Here is a 23,502-nt window from a genome sequence, read left to right on the forward strand (position 1 = left end):
TTCTTAAGAGGAGCTCCCCACCTCTCTCCAGCGGTACGTCACCACTTTCCATCCTGGAACCTCTCCAAGGTTTTGCAGGCATTACAGCGACCTCCATTTGAGCCTCTTGCCTCAGTGCCTCTAAGACTGTTGTCTTTTAAAGTCCTTTTCCTCGTGGCTATCACTTCAGCGAGGTGGATTTCGGAGTTACAGGCCCTGTCATCGGCCCGTCATCTCTGCGTATTCCATAAGGACTCTGTAGTCCTGAGGCTGGATCCATCGTTCTGTCCTAAGGTCAACTCAGTGTTCCACAGTAGCCAGGACATTGTACTTCCATCCTTTTGTCCAAAGCTGGTCCATCCCCTCGAAAAGGCCTGGCATTCGCTGGATGTTAGGAGAGCGCTCAAAGTTTACCTCTCTCGCACCCAGGATATTAGACAGACAGACGCATTATTTGTATCCTTTCATCCGAGATCTTTGGGAAAAAAGGTGTCCAAATCCACTTTGTCCTGTTGGCTTTGAGCCTGTATTTCTATTACATATCAGTCACTTAATTTGCCAGTGCCGTCTAACATCACGGCCCATTCGACCAGGTCTGCTGCCACTACGGCGGCTTTCCTAACTAATGCTCCTCTTACAGACATATGCAGAGTGGCGGTATGGGCTACCCCTAACTCCTTTGTGAAGCATTATAAGATTGATCGCTATGCTTCAGCTGACGCCTCTTTCGGGAGACGTGTCCTGCAACACGTTATTTCTGATTTGTAACTTCCTAGGAATCCCTCCCTATTAGGGGGCTACGTTGGTACATCCCAATCTGATGGCAGGCTACCTGTGGAAAATGGTCCCTTGGACCCACCTGAAGGGTGATTTTCACAGGTACGCCTGCCATCACGTCCCTCCCTTGTGGGGGATTTCTGGGGAAATTGGTTCAGTATTTCGTATATAGTTCAATCTATGTGCTTCGTGCTCTGTCTGATTTTCTTTCGTTAAAACCTGTTCTTATGTTGCAAGTTCTATGATATTTGCTATGTATATTTTCTTTGCTGCTGGGGCTTTTGCCCTTTGGTTACTTTCAGATTACCACTTCGGACTCGTCATCATGAAGACTGGAGTGGGAGGGGCTCGAGCCCCAGGTTTTAACTCTAGTGCATTCTTGCCTTCGGACACTAGATGGCACTACTAACCAATCTGATGGCAGGCGTACCTGTGAAAAATCACCCTTCAGGTGGGTCCAAGGGACCATTCTATATGGATACCCAAAAATCGGCTTACAAATTTATTTCTGCTGTACTGCAGGTATGTGTTGATAAGCAAGCCAGTTGATTGGTCAGATGATTTGAGGCAAAGATTTCTGGATGGCTTCGATGGCTTCTTGGAGTTACTGAAGTGTATGCAGGTACTTTTCTTTAGGTACTATGTAATGGAATTAGCAAATCAGATGGTGTAGGTAACTCTTCAGATTATTGTTTAAATATTGCTAGACATTGGAAATCTGTGTTTAGGTCTGTCTGTTCCAGGGAAAAGGAAAAGTCAGGACATTGGGTGGGTAGAGTTGCCCCAATTTCAATAGAGCTAAATATTTCTACAATTCTCTCTATAGGTAATCACTAGGCAAGATTTGCTGAGTTTCAGCGCTGATCCTACCTATACTTTTATGGTTCTGTTCTAAATGATTTGACTTTTATCCATTTCTGAAGGGTATGGATCCAATAACCCGCCAAGTAGGGCAGCACATTGAAATGGAACCAGAGTGGGAAGCAGCATTCACGTTGCAGATGAAACTAACACATGTCATCTCAATGATGCAAGATTGGTGCGCTTTAGATGTAAGTTGTATCTCATTCAAATGAAGTCAAATTATTGAAATAACTACATTTTCTTAAGATTTTTGCATATGCTGTGTATCAATAAAACTGAACTGTTTAAAAATCTGAGATCTCAAATGTCATGCATGTTTTTTTCAAGCAAGAACTATTGGAATAGATTAGATTTTAGACTTAGTGTTACAAACAGACCTGAGGTTTGGACTAGAACAGTATATTTCAAGGTTTAGAAGGAAGGAGTATATATACATGAGAAGAATTATCTCTTGCCATATTGGTTTAACCACCTAAAAAAATGATTCAGTCTAAAAAGGAGAATTAATAATAATATACCCATAATTTTGTAACTCTCCTGTAAATAACAAGTGGTCAAATATTTTGAATTAAATATGTATATGACTTGGCCAATTGGCCCCAATCCAGCTGTCTTCTTTTTTTTAAAGTGGGCTCCTGCTGGGAGGAAGGACCGGGATATAAATCAAATAATAAATAAATAAAACTATTTGAGAATGAAAGCTCACCTAGTTAAATCATACCAGTCGGTTATCCATTTTGCTGGACAAATATCTAAGAAGGTTTTAACTAGGTGAAGGTTAATCAACAACCTTATTTATGGCCCACAATTGTATTGTATTGTATTTTTTTAAAGGTGCACTGATTATCGATGTAAAGACAGAAGCTGAAGAAAGATTTAATTAATCTATTTTATTGAGGACTTTTTTTCTTGTTCTTCAGCCCATATGCTCTTAGTGTGACTAATAATAGTTTCAAAACTGAATAACTAAACAATAATGACAGAAATAAACAGGCCAGCTAAAGTATTTCAGTGCCAAGTTAGTCTTAAAGAGCATAAAAATCAATATGGCCTGGGCCCAATAAAGAAGTTTTCACCTGGCTGTGAAAAGACATTGGAGAATTCCAAAGTTAAAATCTTTTTAGTGGTGGTGCCCTATTTTGGTCATCACCTTTCTTACGTCCTAGAGTTGGGGAGATCTGAAGTAGGGCTTCTGAGGAGGATTTTTATATCCAGGCAGGTTTCTGTGGAAGAAGGCAGTCTTTCAATTGCCCCAGTTCTGTTTAGAAAACTTCTTGACTGATTAGTATGGAAAGGCAAATGGGTTAAAGACCTCTTTCGCTCATGGAAGAGCTGTTTCAGCCTTGGGGGAAGAGCATTGCATAAAAGTGAAATATAGAGATGTTTTTCTGTTTGCCACTGAGCGTTGGCACATTTGCTAGCTATTTTTAAAGATACAGATTCTATATTTTTTAACAGTTCATAGTTTAAATCTTTACACACGGCCAGTGTGTATGCAGTTCCTTATTACAAAATAAGTTCTGATAGCTAAATCATAGTTGCTCATTGGTGCACCTTCCTCTTTGTGCTTGGGAATGGAGAATTAAAATGCAGCCAGAATTGTACATAACTTCTACAAGCATTTCCCAATGGGAAATTGTTTGCATAGGACTTTTTATAGAATGGGGAGCTACATGCATCACATGTTTGAACATATAGTTCTACAATCCCTATGCTTACACAGTTCCAGATACCTTTTTGTACGAAGTCTTCCATTAGTGTTTGTGCATTAGTTCACATAATAATGCTGAGTTAACTCATTCAACACATACTTTTTTTGGATCCAACCCAATAAGCTGGGACCAGGTTTTATCATTGTGCTTTCTTAATGTATCTATTTTTATCATAAATAATGCTGTAACTTTATGCTGATGAGGTGCATTTTCTGAAATTGTAAATTCGTTCAATCTTTTTTTTTTTGTAGGAAAAAGTGCTCATTGAAGCATATAAGAAATGTTTGACTACACTGATGCAATGCCACAGTGGTTTTACTGATGGAGAGCAACCTATTGATCTCAACATGTGTGGGCATTCAGTTGAGACTATCAGATATTGTGTTTCTCAAGAAAAAGTGAGCATTCATCTACCTGTTTCCCGTTTACTTGCAGGTAAGAACCAAATGGTTGGTTTTGTGATGTTTTTAAAAACCAGTTTATGCAAGCACAAGCCCTCAAATATTAGATATTTTCCTGAAGTTTTCTTTATTTTCTGACTGTTGCCATCATGGTTTCTCTATTGTCAAATGAGCTGTAGTCCCCTGCATCATTTTTAATACACGCTACACAGATTGTTACATCAGCCTATTATAGCCTACATAAAACTGCTTCAGGATTGTATACATCGCCCTATTCCAATATCAGTATTTGCACAAGGTTACTTTTAATTTGGTGCATATTTTCTTTGAAAACAAACCAGATCTTGGCAAATATGTTTACTCTTATTATGCTGATGGTTGGTTAATTAATTAACTGGATTTGTATACTGCTCAATCATCTAAGCGTCTAAGCAGTTTGTACAAAATATCAAATATACATTAAAATATCAATAAAAAATAAAAAAACAATAAAAATGGACCTAAAATTTCAAAGATACAAATAAAATAATCCATTTAATTACCTGTTAAAGTACATGGCAAATTTACATATCTGGATAGGCTTACCTAAACAAAGGCTTTTAGCAAGTGTCAAAAACCATACAGCAAAAGGGCCTACCTAATATCAATTGTCAGGAAGTTCCAGAGTGTGGTGCTGTGACATTGATGGATCGATTCCCTAAACATGCGGAATGAACAATAGGTGGCACATGTAAAACTGCCGGTTCCCTAGATTGAACCAGTCGAGTGGTATATGAGGTAAGGTGTTCCTTCAAGTAAGCTAGTCCCAAGTTGTTAAGGGCATTATATACTAATAGTAACACTTTCAATTTGGCCCAGTAACAATCGGTAGCCAGTACAGATCCCTGAGGAGGGATGTAATGTGCCAACAGGGTCTCGCTCATGTCAGCAATTGTGTTACAGCGTTTTGCACCAACTGCAGTTTCCAGATCAAGCACAGAAAAACATCACATAGAGTGCATTGTAGTAATATAATATTGAAGTCATCAGTGCCCATAATACAGTGGTCAGGCTATCCCAGTCCAGAAATGGCCACAGCAGTTATACCGTTCAAATCTGGGGAAAAACATTCCTAGTCACCAAGGCCACTTGGGCCTTCAGTGACAAAGCTGGATCCAGAAGCAGCCCCCGATTATGTAGCTACTCCTTCAGGGACTCCATCCTGGGCAGGCCATTGCATAGTTTTTTCCAACATCCTGAGCATAGTGCCTCGTCTTGCTCAGATTCAGGCTCAGCTTATTTTCCCTTATCCAGCCTACCACTGCATCCAGGATCCAGTTAAAGGCCTGCACTGCCTCTCTTTATTCAGATGTTATGAAAAATTAGAGCTAAGTGCCATCAGCATACTAATAGCACTTTCCCCAAAATGTCCTAATGACCACTACCAGTAGCTTCATATAGATAAAATAGTGCACTGCGACATCCCCATCTTCCAGCATTCTCCCAATGCTTCTTCCTAGACTCAGTCTTATAGCTAAGACAGTGCCCCCATCCCACAGAGCTGGTCCATGAGGATACCTTGGTAAATGGTATTGAAAGCCACATCTTGTCAACTTCATTAGGCTGTATAAACTGAAATGGATTCCATAACACAGACAGTGGTATTGAGTGCTTTGATTGGAACTGCAACAACTACAGAGTCAAGGCCACTCTGCAGTCAATCAACTTTATCCTCAAAATATGTAGCCACTTGGTCATTTATTCTTGAATGCTCCAGGGTTCTTTCTTCCCCAGTGGGGAGTCAGCAACCTCTTGACCACCTGAAAGAGCTTCACCAGCTGGCTTCTAGAGGATGCCATGCAGGATGCTAAATACACATTCATTGTCTGCACTTCCACATGGTGGGCACAACTATGTGCAGTAACCATTGCTTGGTCAGCTTCAGAGCAAGACTTGCACTCTAGTTTTCATCCAGCTTGCTTCATAGCCCATAGTTCCCCAGAATATCAGGGAGGCATTTAGGCTCCGTAATGCTAGATAGGATACTTGGGAGCGATTGGTTCAACCAACCATCTCATCTCACTATTCCACAGTGAGACCAAGTCTTTGACAGGATCATCAGTTTTCTCTGCTGGAAAACCCCAGAGCATTTGGGAGCCCATCAGGTTCTGTGAGTCTTCAAGGGCAGGCCATCTGAACAGGGCACCTCCCTTGGAAGGAAGAACTGCCACTACCAATCCAAACTTTACTAAATAATGGACTGACTATGATAGGGGAGTGCATTACACCCTTGTACATTGAGCATTGAACTTTAGCTTAGGTATAAACAAGGATGTGAAATTGAGTCTTAAGACCATATACAACAAACCAGTTATGTGTTACCCCCTGACAGCCTTTGGCAGACTCGTGTTTTGTATTCACAGGCAAGCTGTAAAAATGTGACTTATTAAGACCAGTCAGGCTGCATATATGGCTAGTATGTTGCATATGATCCCATGGGTTGAGACATTGATGGGCCTAGAAATAAAATATTTTATACAGTAGCTAAACACAAGCTTTTAAATGCTCAAGTAAGTGCTTGGATGAAATTTAAAAACCAGGTTGTCTTCTATTCAGGCTGGTGATACCTGCTTGCTCTGAGAACAAATGAAGAGTTCATAGTAATTAGTTGAATTCAGTTCCCTTTGTCCAGAGATACAATACCTTTTGGCTGCTTATAAGAATGCTGTAACATATTTAGTAAAGCATATCTATGTTTATGTATGTGTTTAATATGATTTGGTCTTATAGAAACTTTTTATATCTGTTCTGTCTTGAGTCTGATCAGTTATTGCAGTTTCCAAATCTCAAGTCTTTATGTGGAAACATTTCCTAATAATTTCAAGGGTTTTTTTCTTTGACAACCTCCATAGGTCCCAGAGTGATAGAAATGCACAAACTCCATTATTGCAATAAACTAAAATAAAATCTTCATTTGTTGTTGCTGTTTTTGCCAATATAGGTTTGCATGTGCTTCTGAGCAAAAGTGAAGTGGCATACAAATTTCCAGAACAGCTGCCAATGGTGAGTAATATTCAAGTAAATGTGTGTCTACGGTTCGGACTTTTAAAAAAGAAATAATTTTGCAAAAAAAGTGTTTTGCTTGTAATGATAAAGAAATATAGTAATTTTTAAGAAAAGTTACTTTAGCTATTGGTTAAATACTCAGTTTCAGAACCACAACTGCCAGAATGCCTTTGGAGTAGAAGCATTTGGTCCCAGTTGGTGGGGGATTATGTGGAGAACAGAATTGGTATTTGGGGGGCTGGGCTGATCTACAGTTTAGGAGTGAGTAAGGCCTGATACTGTTAACCATTGTTTGTTGCCTTAAGTCTAGTAAAGCACTGACATATACAATGAATGTATGGTGCTGACCTTTGCCTCTGGAGCACTGTATAGGGTAGTATCAGTGAGATCTGCTTGCTACTTTGCAACCGGAGAGCTGGAAGAGATAAGGAGACTTCCTTGACTCTGACTGTGTTTGCACATAACGCTAAACCAGGGGGAGCCAACATGGGGCCCTCCAGATGTTGCTGAACTACTACTCCCATCAGCTGATCATTGGCCAAGCTGGCTGGAGGTGATGGGAGTTGTAGTCCAACAACATGTGGAGAGCCACTGGTTCCCCACTCATCTGTTAAATCTTGGTTTAGTGATATATGAGCTGGAATTAGCTTAAGCAATATTTGGGCTCTGACACTCCCCTTCTTTCCACATGGCTGGGAGGATTCTGCAGCATTTTGTTTTCCACAGGAGGACTGCCATCAAGCAGGTAACATAGCTCCACCTATCGTCCAAAGGCAAGAATGTTTTGAAGTCAAGACTAGGGGCATCAGGCCCCTCCCACTCTCCAGTTCATTCTTGCCTTTCGTCCGTGCAAGTTGGAGTATAAGATAGTGTAGATAAGTTTTGTGTATCTGTGTGACAGGGTATAGAGATTTGTGTGTGTATTCCTGGTCGTTTCCTTCCCTCTGTTATTTAATTTAGTGTGTGTGGGACTGATTGTTCTTTTTCTGTCTTTGTTTTTTATTGTCCTGGGGAATTTCTTTGGGGGGTTGCTCTTCGCCCTTGTTTCCTCAGTCCCTGCCTGAATGGCGACTTACTGGGAGACCACGGCTGTGGCTCTCCCTTCCTGAGGTGGCGGACGCAGCCTTAATCCAGGAGCTTGCGGCTGCAGCTTCCTGCTCTGCGCCTCCGCTGTCTCGTGTATTTTATAGATTGCCGCCTACTTTCGCGGTGGCTCCCTTGGTCTTTCCTCCCCAGGAGCCTGCGGCTGCGGCTCTTTTTGCCTTTCTAGTGGCCCTTTATTTAGTTGGGCTGCTCCGTCTCCCTCCCTCCCCGGCTCGTTCCGTGGCATTTTAAATCTCGCTGCGACTGACCTCAGGAGCCTGCGGCTGCGGCTCCTTCCCGTTTTGCAGCTTTCTTTGCCGATTGCCCCCCCCCCCGCTAGCTGCGACTATCTCAACGACTGTAGGGATTTCGCAGGCCGTTCTGCCTCCTTGGCAGTGATTTTCACAGCTGGCCCTTAAAGCTGCGATTGCGTCCTTCAGCCCTATGGCTGTAGAGCTTATTTTGATGCCGCTCCGCTGCAGCAGTGTTTTTGGTCAGCCCTGTTTCAGCTCACTAGTGTTCTTCAGTGACCGCCATTGCTTCTTCCTCGTCCCTACGCTTTTCTGATTGGCTTATTTTCCTGCTCTTTTAGCGGGCGCCATTTTATTCGTTCCCCCTTTTCCCGCCCTTTCTGTTTAACCTTACAACAGTAAAGGATTCTTTTCAAGGCCTTTTTTGTCAGTTTCTGTGTGTGTGCTGCAGAGTACAATAATAGAGGATTCTTTTCAAGGCCTTTTTTGTCAGTTTCTGTGTGTGTGCTGCAGAGTAGAACACAGGTCTCTCAACTCAAACTGCTGACTGAAGCTGACTACTGAAGCTGTTTGGTACTGTACATTCTGCCCCATCCGTGGCCGTGTACCAAGCCTGTTTGGAACTGTACATTCTGCCCCATCCGTGGCCGTGTACCAAGCCTGTTTGGAACTGTACATTCTGCCCCATCCGTGGCCGTGTACCAAGGCTGTTCGAAATTATACATTCTGCCCCATCCTTGGCCGTGTACTAAGGCTGTTTGGAACTGTATATTCTCCCCCATCCGCGGGCGTATACTTAGCCATCTGAGCCAGTGCATTCTGCCCCATCCGTGGCTGTGTACTGAGCCTGTTGGGTCTGTACATTCTGCCCCATCCGTGGCCGTGTACTGAACCCCTTCGAAAATATATGATGGCGGAACAGCCAGTGACAGCTCAGGCAACCAAGCCTAAACAATCTAAGGCAACCAAGCACACCAAAGCAGTTGCCAAAACCAAGCATATATCCAGCCACAGCACAACCAAGCGGGCACGCTACGTCTCTGTCCCAGTTTCTGAGGAGGCGGGCCAAGAACCATTAACAAATCTCTTTAATTCTCCAGCCGCATCCTCCGAGGAGGACTTTGCAGGGTTTCCTGACCAGCCAGCACCCAGCTATCCTCCTCCCATATTACCACCTAGGGCTCATTCATCTTCTCAGCCTGCTGAACCGCCCATATCTTTGCCTCTACAAGTGCAACCATCTCCCACACCGGGGCTGCAGCTATCTCAGGAGTTCATATTGCAACTACAAGACATGCTGTCGTTCTTCTCTCAAATGCAGTCACAGTCACAGGTCACTGCCATGCCTCAGCAGAGTGTTTGCAGACAACCCGATGATATGAGCCACTATGCACGCAATGAGGCAGATCCATCATGCTCTCCAAACCCTTTTGACATTGCCAGGGGCAGGTTTGTTGATGACGTTTCTTGTGGGGAGGATCCATCATTTGCTATGCAAGCCGAAGGAGACGAGTGGAGTGATCAGTCGGAACAAGAGGAGGATACATCTTATCTCCTGTTTGATGCCTCCGATTATCAGCCCCTTGCTCGCAGAGTATTGAACACCCTTGGTCTCCAATCTACACAACCTGCAGCTACCACTCCCGCTATTAAAGGGGCCAGGGTCCTGAAATCCCCCACACCAGCAGAGCACTACCTTCCTGTGCCAGATCCTATTGCCAAACTGGCCAAGGACGAATGGTCTCACCCATTAAAAACACGCCGTTTTAACGCCCTTGCGGACAGGCTTTACTCTTTGGCTCCGGATTTTACAAGTAGACTGGCTGTCCCCGGCATAGATGAGCCGATTTCCAGTCTAGTCTCTAGGTCCCTTTTGCCGAAGGAAGGGGACTCACATTTAAAGGACGCCACTGAGCGGAGGCTGGACTTTGCCTTACGCAAAAACCATGAGGCCACCGCTTTCTCCATGCGAGCCTTGGCATCAGCCTCCATCTTTTCCAGGGCAGCGATGATGTGGTTGGATGACCTCTTAGATGATCCTAATCCCGATCCTATCTCTCTGAGGAGGTCACTGGTGAAATTACACAAGACGGCGGCGTTTGTGGCTGATGCCACCTTGGATGCAAATCAGCTGGGAGCAAGAGCTATGGCAGCTCAGTTAGTCGCTCGGCGGACCCTCTGGCTTCGTCACTGGCAAGCGGACTCTACAGCCAGGGTTAACTTATCAAGGGCACCTTATTCAGGCTCATTACTCTTGGTGAGGAAGCCCTAAAGGCTGTGCTTGTTGACTCCAAGGATGCTCGGAAGCCTGTCTTGGCCACTGTCAGGAACGTTGATCGCAGGCCCTTCAGACGTTTCACCTCATACTGCACGACCCAGCCCTTTTGAGGAGTGCGGCCTGGGGGACGAGGCCACGATTTCTGAACCAATGATTTCCGTTCCTCCAGGGGAGCCTGAAACAGACGTTTCCCAGGCAGAGGTCAGTACCAGGGACGCAGAGGTACCTCAACGTCCTCATATCGGGGAGGGTCTCGCCAGCACAGACAGTACTGACGCGATACCGGTTGGGGGCAGACTGCTTCTGTTTGGAGACCATTGGCTGCGTCTGACTCAGGTCGCCTGGATCAGAGATCTTTTTTGTTATGACTATACACTAGAGTTTTGGGCAACTCCTCCAGACAGATTTCATCCCTCTCCTTGTCCCAAGGCACCATCCAGGCACTGCATCATGCAGACAGCCATACATCACCTCTTGGACACAGTGGCAATAGAGCCAGTCCCTACAACAGAGAGGTCGGGTGTACTCCCTCCTATTTACTGTGCCCAAACGAGATCTTTTCATGGAGGGCTGTGTTGGACCTCAAGTTCATCAACCGTTTCGTAAAGTATCGCAGATTCAAAATGGAATCCCTCCACTCCATTACAGAAAGCCTTCATGAAGGAGACTTCCTGGCTTCTATCAACCTAAAGGAAGCGTATCTCCATGTGCCGATTTGCATAGCCCACAGAAAATTCCTTCGGTTTGCCTTCGGCCCCCAGCATTTTCAATATTGAGCGATGCCGTTCGGTCTCTTGTCTGCCCCGAGAGTATTTACCAAGGTGCTACTCATCCTAGTGGCTTACCTCCGGCTTCAAGGGGTGCATATCTACCCCTACTTGGATGATCTTTTAATACGGGCGAGTTCCAGGGAGCTGGGTCATCGCCATCTAAAGCTCACGCTCCATGTCTTGCAGACCTACGGCTGGCTAGTCAATTTCGACAAAAGCCATCTCCAACCAACCCAACGCCTACAACATCTAGGGGTGATGTTAGATACCCTGCAGGCAACGGTGTTCCTGTCTCCAGACCGCATAACCGCTATCATAGACATCGCACTGTCTCTTATGCACCATGCAACCGCAGACGTCATGCTTCTAGCAAGGGCTCTCGGCATGTTGGTGTCCACCATCCATATTGTGCCATGGGCTCGAGCTCATACTCGCCAACTTCAGTGGGCTTTGTTACCATTTCAGCAGGACATTGCCAGGTCCAATCATCGAACAATCCCCTTGAACCCCGCACTGCGTCTTTCATTCCGCTGGTGGACGAGGGTCCAACATCTCACCCAGGGTGCTCCAGAGAACCCCGCAGGACTGTTATCACCACAGATGCCAGTCTCCTCGGCTAGGGAGCCCACTGCAACTCCCAGTTCGTTCAGGGGGTTTGGACCGAAGCAGAGCAGACTCAGAGCATCAATTGGCTGGAACTAAAGGCTGTCCACTTAGCTCTGCTCCATTTTCAGTCTCTGTTCCCCTTGGACCATGTTCTCATTCGAACGGACAACACGTGTGCGAAATCTCATTTAAACAGACAAGGGGGAACTAGGTCCCATTCTCTGCAGAACCTAGCTTACCTCATATTTGACTGGGCAGAACAACATCTACAATCCTTGAAAGCAGAACACCTCAGAGGAATTTGGAATGTGACAGCAGACTGGCTCAGCAGACAACAGGTTTTTCCGGGAGAATGGAAACTTCTTCCGACCATTTTCCATCTTCTCCAGCGTCGGTTCGGCATCTTCTCAGTCGATCTGTTTGCCTCCAGTCACAATTGCCAGCTTCCCAGGTACTTCTCACGATACCTGGACACAACAGCAGAAGCGGTGGATGCTCTGTCGCTACCGTGGCCGGATGGCCTATTGTACGCCTTCCCTCCAGTACCACTGTTAGCCAGAACCTTGAGGAAGGCACGATGCGAGAGGGCCAAGCTGGTTCTGATAGCACCATTTTGGCCCCGTTGACTGTGGTTCTCGAATCTCCTTGCCATGTCAGTGACGGACCCTTGGACGCTCCCAGTCAGGCCAGACCTCTTATTCCAGGGCCCAATATGGCATCAGGACCCCAATTGGCTCAACCTAACAGCGTGGCTTTTGAACGGGGACATTTGAGGTCTGGCCTCTCTGACGCTGTTATTGACATTATATTGGCCTCGAGACGACCATCTACCACTCGTATATATCAACATACTTGGATGGCATTCTCCAGGTGGTGTCAGTCCCAGAACTTCGATCCTTCCCAGGCCAGAATACAACAGGTGCTGCAGTTCCTTCATAGGGGCGTCATGATGGGGCTTAGACCCAACACCTTACGTCGACATGCATCCACTCTGTCGTCCATTCTCTCAGTGTCCTCCTCTGGTGCTACTGTTGCCTCGCATCCGTTCATCAAACGTTTTCTGAGGGGAACCGCTCTACGCTCACCGGCTGTATTCCACCGCTTTCCCTCATGGAGTTTGTCGAAGGTTCTGCAGGCTTTACAACGCCCTCCGTTCAAACCCCTTAGGACTGTGCCTTTACGTCTATTGTCATTCAAGGTCCTGTTCCTGATCGCGATCACCTCTGCGAGACGAGTTTCGGAACTGGGTGCATTGTCTTCTGCCCGCCATCTCTGTGTTTTTCACAAGGACTCTGTTGTGCTGAAGACTGATCCTTCCTTCCGTCCCAGGGTCAATTCAGTTTTCCATTGCAACCAGGACATTGTTCTTCCTTTCTTTTGTCCGAATCCTACCCATCCTCTAGAGAAGGCTTGGCATTCGTTGGATGTTCGGAGGGCTCTCAAGACCTACCTGTCTCGGACCCAGGATATACGACAAACTGAGTCTTTGTTTGTATCCTTTCATCCACGTTCTATGGGGCATAAAGTAGCTAATTCCACCTTATCCCGCTAGTTGCGCGCATGTATTACCTTAGCCTATGAGTCCCTTAACCTTCCAATTCCACCTAGCATTACCGCTCATTCCACCAGGTCAGCGGCCACTACGGCTGCTTTTGCTACCAACGCTCCTGTTGCTGATGTTTGCAGAGCTGCTGTTTGGTCTACTCCACATTCATTTATAAGGCATTACAAAATAGATCGTTATGCCTCTGCCGATGCCTCTTTTGGCAGACGAGTTTTGTAACAGGTTCTTAATGATTATTAGGATGTGGGTGGTCCCTCCCTGTTATGGGCTGCTTTGGTACATCCCGCTTGATGGCAGTCCTCCTGTGGAAAATGGACCATTGGTCTCACCTGAAGGGTGATTTTCATAGGAGGACTGCCATCACGACCCTCCCAGTTGGAGGATACCTAGATATTTTTCTGGGGGTTTTATATATTCCTGTTACGCTATTATATTTAGATTTACTAGTGAAGTCAAGACTGCTATTACTGTTATATCGCTATGCTAGAGTCATATTATTATGAATATTGCTATTGTGTTATGTTCTTGCTGGTAGGCCCGTTGGCCTTTTTTCCTGCATTTTTAGATATCTCTCTTTGGACTCACTGCAAATGAACTGGAGAGTGGGAGGGGCCTGATGCCCCTAGTCTTGACTTCAAAATATTCTTGCCTTTGGACGATAGGTGGAGCTATGTTACCCGCTTGATGGCAGTCCTCCTATGAAAATCATCCTTCAGGTGAGACCAATGGTCCATTTTCCCCTAATCTTGGCTTCTTGTGAATGCCCCTGAGATTGTGGTTTATAACAAACTTTGAATTTGGCTTGTTTTGAAACTGACTAGAATTTCTAATAATCCAGTCTCTGATTAAAATAAAATGACAAGCCAAGATTTGGGGGAAATGAAATGCTGCAAAAGTTGTCCTTCTGGCCACTAGTTTCATGCAAGCTAGTACGAAACATTTTCAATTATTTTCAAAAGATGGCATGGGATTCCTTCACATCCTTAAATATTTTTAAGGCCCTCACAAAACATACTGAATGTCTAAGGTTTTTCTGTGTGTTATGTTCAATTAATGCAGAGTGAACTTAGTCCACCTATGCTGATAGAACATCCCTTACGATGTCTAGTTCTGTGTGGCCAAGTACATGCTGGCATGTGGAGGAGAAATGGATTCTCACTTGTGAACCAAGTAAGTTTTAAGTGTAAAGATTTACTTTCCCCTTTTCTGAATGTTTATTGTTCCACCCTGTATGTCAGTGAACAAGAGAGGCAAAGTTATATGTTGCTGTAAATGGGCCAGCAAGATCTGTTGAAGGATGGTATGAAAGTATTTTATAGATATAGAACATTTTTTAAAAAATCTAAAGTATTTTTTTTTTTAAATTGACTAAGCTGCTGGTGACATCCTAAGTCCATAACGTACTGATAAATGAGTTGGTAATACAGCAAGTTATGTTATCATTCTCAGACTAGCTCTGAAGAAAAAATAGTATTATGCATTCTTGTCAACATAGTTTAGCAGATAAGAACATAAAAACATAAGAAGAGCCTGCTGTATCAGGCCAGTAGCCCATCTAGTCCAGCATCCTGTTCTCACAGTGGCCAGCCAGGTGCCTGGGGGAAGCCCGCAAGCAGGACCTGAGTGCAAGAACACTCTCCCCTTCTGAGGCTTCTGGCAACTGGTTTTCAGAAACATACTGCCTCTGACTAGGGTGGCAGAGCACAGCCATCACGGCTAGTAGCCATTGATGTAGCTGCTCCACGAGCTAGAGGGAGCCCCAGCTGACGAAGCGTCAAGGCCCCAGCTGACAAAGCGTCAAGGCGAGTTAAGCAGCAGAGCGAAAAGAGGGTAAGTAGCTCCCATTTATTCCGTTATTTAATTGAAGTAAAACGGCTCAGAGCAATAACTAATAAGGGCAGCCCAAGGTCACCCTGAGCTAGGAGCCAAATCCTGAAAGAACCTATATCTTAGGAGACAGATCCTAGGAGAAGGAAGCCCATAGAAAGCTAGTTTTCAACACCACCCTAGCAGGAAAGCTTCAGGGGACACTGTAAACAAGGCTAAATTCCAGTCGGAGAGAAGGGGGAAAGGAAACTCCACCGATACATACAGGGAGAGAGTCAGCTCAGTCCTTGCTAAAAAGGGCAGCTTCAGCCTTCCTGAAACACAACCACAAGCTCTGTTTCCCTAGGTTAAAGAAAGGTCAGGCTGTTCTAGGTGGGAAAACAACAAACACAAAAGACTTGCCTGGAAGGCGCAGCCCCTTGCTGAGATTAAAAGCAGCCAAAAGCTTAAACAGCCCCGCCCCTCGCTCAGGAAGGAAGCCTGAGAGAATACTAAAGAGTTAAGCCCCAGCTGATAGCCATCAGCCTCAAGTAACACATCATTGGCTGGCAGCAGTAGCTGGGAGGAACCAGCCACACATATAAAGTCAGAGCACCCTAGCGAGGGAGCCTGCTCCACGAGCTAGAGGGAGCCCCAGCTGACAAAGCGTCAAGGCGAGTTAAGCAGCAGAGCGAGTTTGGCAGCAGGGCGAGGAGGCCAGGGCCCCCCACTCTGCCCGTCTGTTCCCTGACCTCAACTAAACCGCAGTCTCCAACCCATTGACGTAATAAACCTTAAACAAAACTATGCAGGTAAGAAGCCAGCAGGCGTGTGGGGGCTTTCCAGTGTTTTGCACCGCCTGCAGCATGTACGACTATCTGCCTGTTGGACAGAAGTCGTGGGTATGCTCTCGGTGCAATGAGCTCCTGGCTCTCCGGGAACGACTTCATTTCCTTGAGGCCAAGGTGGCGGACCTGGAAAAGCTGAGAGAGGCAGAGAGGTGTGTGGAGGAGGCCTTCAGGGACGTTATAGCTGTGTCCCACTCCAACAATGATAGCTCTCCTGCTATCGTGGACAACGATGGTCTCAGGGAAGGAGAGCATCCAGCTGAGGAAGAGGGAAACGATCCCTTAGAAGGGACCCATTCCTTGGGGGATGAACAGCTATCCTCTCGTGCCGAGGATATATCTCCAGGGGGTGGAGGGATCCTTGTAGTGGGTGATTCGATCATTAGGAACATAGACAGTGGGGTGTGTGATGGGCGTGTAGACGGCAAGGTGTTTTGCCTGCCTGGTGCGAAGGTTGCGGATATCCCCCGTCGTTTAGATAGTTTGGTAGACAGTGCTGGGAAGGAGTCAGTGGTCGTGGTGCACGTTAGCACCAACAACATGGGGAAATGCAGCCGTGAGGTCCTGGAAGCAAAATTTAGGTTGCTAGGTAGGATGCTGAAAGCCAGGACCTCCAAGGTGGCTTTCTCTGAAATGCTACCGGTTCCACGCGCAGGACCAGCCAGACAGGCCCAGCTTCGCAGTCTCAATGCGTGGATGAGACGATGGTGTCGGGTGGAAGGGTTTGGATTTGTTAGGCACTGGGGAACATTTTGGGACAAGCCGGGCCTGTACAAAAGGGACGGGCTCCACTTGAACCAGAATGGAACCAGACTGCTGGCACTTAAAATTAAAAAGGTGGCAGAGCAGCTTTTAAACTGACTGAGGGGGGAAACCCGACAGGAGCTGAGAAAGGTCCTGTTCGGAATAAACCTCCCCCCTGGGATAAAAACCAAAGAAATGATGAAATTTTAAAAGGGGTAGGCCTAGAAGTAGGCATTGTGAGAGCAGGGGCACAGGATATAAATTCAGAAGAGCAAAATTACCACAGGCCTAACCACAAGTGCCAAAGACACTTGAAGAGAGACACTGCTTACAAGTGCCTGTACGCTAATGCTAGGAGCCTGCGAACCAAGATGGGAGAACTGGAGTGCTTGGTCTTAGAGGAGAGCATTGATATAGTGAGCATAACCGAGACCTGGTGGAATGGAGAAAACCAGTGGGATACGGTTATCCCTGGATATAAACTATATCGGAAGGACAGGGAAGGACGTATTGGTGGCAGAGTCGCTCTATACGTGAAAGAAGGCATTGAATCCAGCAAGCTCGAAACCCCAAAAGAGGCAGACTCCTCCACAGAATCGTTGTGGGTGGTGATACCATGCCCCAGGAGGGACTTAATACTGGGAACGATCTATCGTCCCCCTGATCAAAATGCTCAGGGAGACCTTGAGATGAGATATGAAATTGAGGAAGCATCCAAACTAGGAAATGTGGTAGTAATGGGTGACTTCAACTACCCGGACATAGACTGGCTGCATATGTGTTCCAGTCATGACAAAGAAGCAAAGTTTCTAGATATTCTAAATGACTATTCCCTAGACCAGTTGGTCATGGAACCGACCAGAGGGACGGCAACCCTGGACTTAATCCTCAGTGGGGACCGGGACCTGGTGCGAGATGTAAGTGTTGTTGAACCGATTGGGAGCAGTGACCACAGTGCTATTAAATTAAACATACATGTAACTGGCCAATTGCCAAGAAAATCCAACACGGTCACATTTGACTTCAAAAGAGGAAACTTCACAAAAATGAGGGGATTGGTAAAAAGAAAGCTGAAAAACAAAGTCCAGAGGGTCACATCACTCGAAAATGCTTGGAAGTTGTTTAAAAACACTATATTAGAAGCTCAACTGGAGTGCATACCGCAGATCAGAAAAGGTACCGCCAGGGCCAAGAAGATGCCAGCATGGTTAACGAGCAAAGTCAAGGAAGCTCTTAGACGCAAAAAGTCTTCCTTCAAAAAATGGAAGTCTTGTCCAAATGAAGAAAATAAAAAAGAACACAAACTCTGGCAAAAGAAATGCAAGAAGACAATAAGGGATGCTAAAAAAGAATTTGAGGAGCACATTGCTAAGAACATAAAAACCAACAACAAAAAATTCTATAAATACATTCAAAGCAGGAGACCATCTACGGAGACAATTGGACCCTTGGATGATAAGGGAGTCAAAGGTGTACTAAAGAACGATAAGGAGATTGCAGAGAAGCTAAATGAATTCTTTGCATCTGTCTTCACAGTGGAAGATATAGGGCAGATCCCTGAACCTGAACTAACATTTGCAGGAAGGGATTCTGAGGAACTGAGGCAAATAGTGGTAACGAGAGAGGAAGTTCTAAGCTTAATGGATAATATGAAAACTGACAAATCACCGGGCCCGGATGGCATCCACCCGAGAGTTCTCAAAGAACTCAAAGGTGAAATTGCTGATCTGCTAACTAAAATATGTAACTTGTCCCTCGGGTCCTCCTCCGTGCCTGAGGACTGGAAAGTGGCAAATGTAACGCCAATCTTCAAAAAGGGATCCAGAGGGGATCCCGGAAATTACAGGCCAGTTAGCTTAACTTCTGTCCCTGGAGAACTGGTAGAAAGTATGATTAAAGCTAGATTAACTAAGCACATAGAAGAACAAGCCTTGCTGAAGCAGAGCCAGCATGGCTTCTGCAAGGGAAAGTCCTGTCTCAGTAACCTATTAGAATTCTTTGAGAGTGTCAACAAGCATATAGATAGAGGTGATCCAGTGGACATAGTGTACTTAGACTTTCAAAAAGCGTTTGACAAGGTACCTCACCAAAGGCTTCTGAGGAAGCTTAGCAGTCATGGAATAAGAGGAGAGGTCCTCTTGTGGATAAGAAATTGGTTAAGAAGCAGAAAGCTCATGGGGTCTGAACTGGCGGTGACCGACCAGGAGAGAGACCTCGGGGTTGTAGCGGACAGCACGATGAAAATGTCGACCCAGTGTGCGGCAGCTGTGAAAAAGGCAAATTCCATGCTAGCGATAATTAGGAAAGGTATTGAAAATAAAACAGCCGATATCATAATGCCGTTGTATAAATCTATGGTGCGACCGCATTTGGAATACTGTGTACAGTTCTGGTCGCCTCATCTCAAAAAGGATATTATAGAGTTGGAAAAGGTTCAGAAGAGGGCAACCAGAATGATCAAGGGGATGGAGCGACTCCCTTACGAGGAAAGGTTGCAGCATTTGGGGCTTTTTAGTTTAGAGAAAAGGCGGGTCAGAGGAGACATGATAGAAGTGTATAAAATTATGCATGGCATTGAGAAAGTGGATAGAGAAAAGTTCTTCTCCCTCTCTCATAATACTAGAACTCGTGGACATTCAAAGAAGCTGAATGTTGGAAGATTCAGGACAGACAAAAGGAAGTACTTCTTTACTCAGCGCATAGTTAAACTATTGAATTTGCTCCCACAAGATGCAGTAATGGCCACCAGCTTGGATGGCTTTAAAAGAAGATTAGACAAATTCATGGAGGACAGGGCTATCAATGGCTACTAGCCATGATGGCTGTGCTCTGCCACCCTAGTCAGAGGCAGCATGCTTCTGAAAACCAGTTGCCGGAAGCCTCAGGAGGGGAGAGTGTTCTTGCACTCAGGTCCTGCTTGCGGGCTTCCCCCAGGCACCTGGTTGGCCACTGTGAGAACAGGATGCTGGACTAGATGGGCCACTGGCCTGATCCAGCAGGCTCTTCTTATGTTCTTATGTTCTTATGATATTCCTGTCCTCCATGAATTTGTCTAATCTTTTAAAGCCATCCAAGCTGGTGGCCATTACTGTGTCTTGGAGCAAATTCCATAGTTTAAGAATGCACCATTGTAACAATGCTATTGACTCGTTTGCATGTAACACCAAACCATGGTTTTGGTCTACATGATATGATGAGTCTGAGTGAAGTCTCTGGCTTGTGCACACCTCCTGGGAGGCTGGGAGAAGGACTTCTGCAGTGCTTGCTTTTAGTTTTCATGAATTGTGGCTTGCTATTACGTACAATCCAGAGATCATGGCTCAAAACAAGCCAGCTTCAAACAATGGATTATGAAAGTGGCTTGTTTTAAGTAATAAGAGTTTGCTTTAAACCATGGTCTCTGGTTTGTATGACAAGATTTGTGAAAAGTGAAAGTAAATGTAGCAGAAGTCCTAATAAATAGAGAATAGAGAAGGGGCAAGGGGAAGCATGAAAGCCTCAGGCTTTGCTCAGGCTCATTCTAGCTATAATATCCTTCTGTTATGATAAAGCTTCGGTACCTTATATTGCATATGAATTACGAATTTAACAATGAAAAACTTCTTCCTTCTAGATATACCACTATCATAATGTGAAATGCAGAAGAGAGATGTTTGACAAAGATATAGTAATGCTTCAGGTAACTTTGTTTAATGGTATTTATGGATATTTATATGTCTATGGTCTTTTCTATTAGCTCAGTATGGTTGTTTAAAGGGCCCTTTATACCCTAAGAAATGTGACTGCTTTCTTTAAAAAGGCAGTTTCTTAGACTACTTCATGTTTTCTCATATGTCTTGAGATGTTTAAAAAGTATTTTATTGTTTAGGTTCTGTTTTAAATGTCTGAAGGTTCCCCAATACGGTGATGTTCTGTGTGTATATGTGTATTCTCTCATTCAGTTGCAAACCCAGGATGCTGACACTGAAGCATAATTCTCTCTCTCTCTCTCTCTCTCTCTCTCTCTCTCTCTCTCTCTCTCTCTCTCTCTCTCTCTCTCTCTCTCACTCACTCACTCTCTCACTCTCTCACACACACTCTCTCTCTCACTCACACACACACTCACTCTCTCTCCCTCTCACTCTCTCACACACACACTCACAGGCACACACACACCCCGTATGTAAGAGGTGTGTGGGTTTTCTATAACTTGCCCTCTTGCATACATCCGCATCTAAAATCTTCGTGCACACTTTGGAAAAGACTCTTATTATATCCTTGGCTAAGGTAGCTGCCATGTTCGGGTTATGAACATGTAGTATATGAACAAATTCTAAACAGAACCAGTAATTTCAAAGATTTGAAAAGAAATATTTCAGTTTGCTGCTTAACTTAAAATGCACAAAATTAAATGTGTTGTTCTTTTAAGTCCTTTATTGCTTCCTAGGCAATTCTAAAGAGGATTTGTGCTTTTAAATTAAAACAAACTTCATACGTTGCATGGTTTATCACAGTATAGTATTCGTGTTTCCAAAACAAGCTTAAAAAGCTTATTTTTAAAACACATAATAAATGTCCTATCTTCAACTTGTCAGTATAATAAATATATTTAAAATGTCTTTAGACAGGTGCATCCATGATGGATCCAAATCACTTCCTGATGATAATGCTGAGTCGCTTTGAACTTTATCAGATATTTAGTACTCCAGATTTTGGCAAAAGATTCAGTTCTGAAAATTCCAATAAGGTATGTTATAGGCTGTTGAAAGTTACATACAATGCTTTTTTAAAATGTAGCAAAGGGATTACAAGGTACAGTATATTAGACTTAGTCTACAATAAGAAATCCATAAAATATTTGTAAAAGTAGTCATAGAATAATAGAATAGTAGAGTTGAAAGGGGCCTATAAGACCATTGAGTCCAACTCCCTGCTCAATGCAGGAATCCAACTTAAAGCACACCCAACAGGTGGCTGTCCAGTTGCGTCTTGAATGTCTCCAGTGTTGGAGAGCCCATCACTTCCCTAGGTAATTGGTTCCATTGTCATACTGCTGTAATAGGAAATTTTTCCTGGTTGTTACTAGTTTCACCTTGTTTCATGGATGCACAGGGATGAAAGTTCCACATGTTCTTTCTAGTTTTATATCTAAACAAAGTCTTATGTGCCAAACCTCATCCTCAGCTAAGTGAGTCCTGTTATCAACAGCACACGACTGGCTGGGTAAATCTAGAAAAAGAAATCCTACCCAAGTTACTCGTTGGGGTTGAGGATGTATCAAGGAATATAATAGAGTTCCACAGCAGAAAATAATTTTTTTTGTTGATGTTATGTGCCTTCGAGTCGATTATGACTTATGGCGACCCTATGAATCGGTGACCTCCAATAGCATCTGTCGTTAACCACCCTGTTCAGATCTTGTAAGTTCAGGTCTGTGGCTTCCTTTATGGAATCAATCCATCGTTTTTTTGGCCTTCCTCTTTTTTCTACTCCCTTCTGTTTCTCCCAGCATTATTGTCTTTTCTAGTGAATCATGTCTTCTCATGATGTGTCCAAAGTAGGATAACCTCAGTTTCATCGTTTTAGCTTCTAGTGATAGCTCTGGTTTAATTTATTTTAACGCCCAATTATTTGTCTTTTTTGAAGTCCATGGTATGCGCAAAACTCTCCTCCAACACCACATTTCAAATGTGTTGATTTTTCTCTTATCCATTTTTTTCACGGTCCAACTTTCACATCCATCCATAGAGATCGGGAATACCATGGTCTGAATGATCCTCACTTTAGTGTTCAGTGATATATCTCTGCATTTGAAGATCTTTTCTTGTTCTGTCATAGCTACCCTCCCCAGTCCTAGCCTCCTTCTAATTTCTTGACTATTGTCTCCATTTTGGTTAATGACTGTGCCAAGGTATTGATAGTCCTTAACAAGTTCAATGTCGTTGTTGTCAACTTTACAGTTACATAAATCTTGTGTCATTACTTTAGTCTTCTTGACGTTCAGCTGTAGTCCTGCTTTTGTGCTTTCCTCTTTAACTTTCATCAGCATTCGCTTCAAATCATTACTAGTTTCTGCTAGTACTATGGTATCGTCTGCATATCTTAAATTAATGATATTTCTCGCTTCAATTTTCATACCTCCTTCATCCTGGTCCAGTCCCGCTTTCCGTATGAAAAGTTCAGTGTATAGATTAAACAAGTAGGGTGATAAAATACACCCCTGCTTCGCACCCTTTCTGATGGGGAACCAATCGGTTTCTCCATATTCTGTCCTTACAGCAGCCTCTTGTCCAGAGTATAGGTTGCGCATCAGGACAATCAGATGCTGTGGCACCCCCATTTCTTTTAAAGCATCCCATAGTTTTTTATGATCTGCACAGTCAAAGACTTTGCTGTAGTCTATAAAGCACAGGGTGATTTCCTTCTGAAATTCCTTGGTCCATTCCATTATCCAACATATCTTTGCGATATGATCTCTGGTGCCTCTTCCCTTTCTGAATCCAGCTTGGACATCTGACATTTCTCGCTCCACATATGTTGAGAGCCTTTGTTGTAGAATCTTGAGCATTACTTTACTTGCATGGGATATTAAGGCAATAGTTCGATAATTGCTGCATTCCCTGGGATCCCCTTTCTTTGGAATTGGGATGTATATGGAACGCTTCCACTCTGTGGGCCATTGTTTAGTTTTCCATATTTCTTGACAGATTTATGTCAAAATTTGGACAGATTCAGTCTCAGTAGCTTGTAGCAACTCTATTGGTATGCCATCTGTTCCTGGTGATTTGTTTCTTC

At 44.3% G+C, this 23,502-nt stretch overlaps 1 protein-coding gene across 2 annotated transcripts in view; it reads left to right on the top strand.

The window, feature by feature from the left end:
• Positions 1-23,502, top strand: part of UBR2 (ubiquitin protein ligase E3 component n-recognin 2) — a 111,486-nt gene that overhangs the window by 37,307 nt on the left and 50,677 nt on the right. For both annotated transcript variants that reach the window (XM_061625343.1, XM_061625342.1), the window contains exons 13-19: positions 1,279-1,378; positions 1,680-1,808; positions 3,584-3,767; positions 6,714-6,775; positions 14,390-14,500; positions 20,342-20,407; positions 21,332-21,454. In XM_061625343.1, the coding sequence (XP_061481327.1) occupies positions 1,279-1,378; positions 1,680-1,808; positions 3,584-3,767; positions 6,714-6,775; positions 14,390-14,500; positions 20,342-20,407; positions 21,332-21,454 (775 nt within the window). The remainder of the gene's footprint in view (positions 1-1,278; positions 1,379-1,679; positions 1,809-3,583; positions 3,768-6,713; positions 6,776-14,389; positions 14,501-20,341; positions 20,408-21,331; positions 21,455-23,502) is intronic.

The sequence above is a fragment of the Rhineura floridana genome, chromosome 4, assembly GCF_030035675.1.
Source record: "Rhineura floridana isolate rRhiFlo1 chromosome 4, rRhiFlo1.hap2, whole genome shotgun sequence".
Classification (NCBI taxonomy): domain Eukaryota; kingdom Metazoa; phylum Chordata; class Lepidosauria; order Squamata; family Rhineuridae; genus Rhineura; species Rhineura floridana.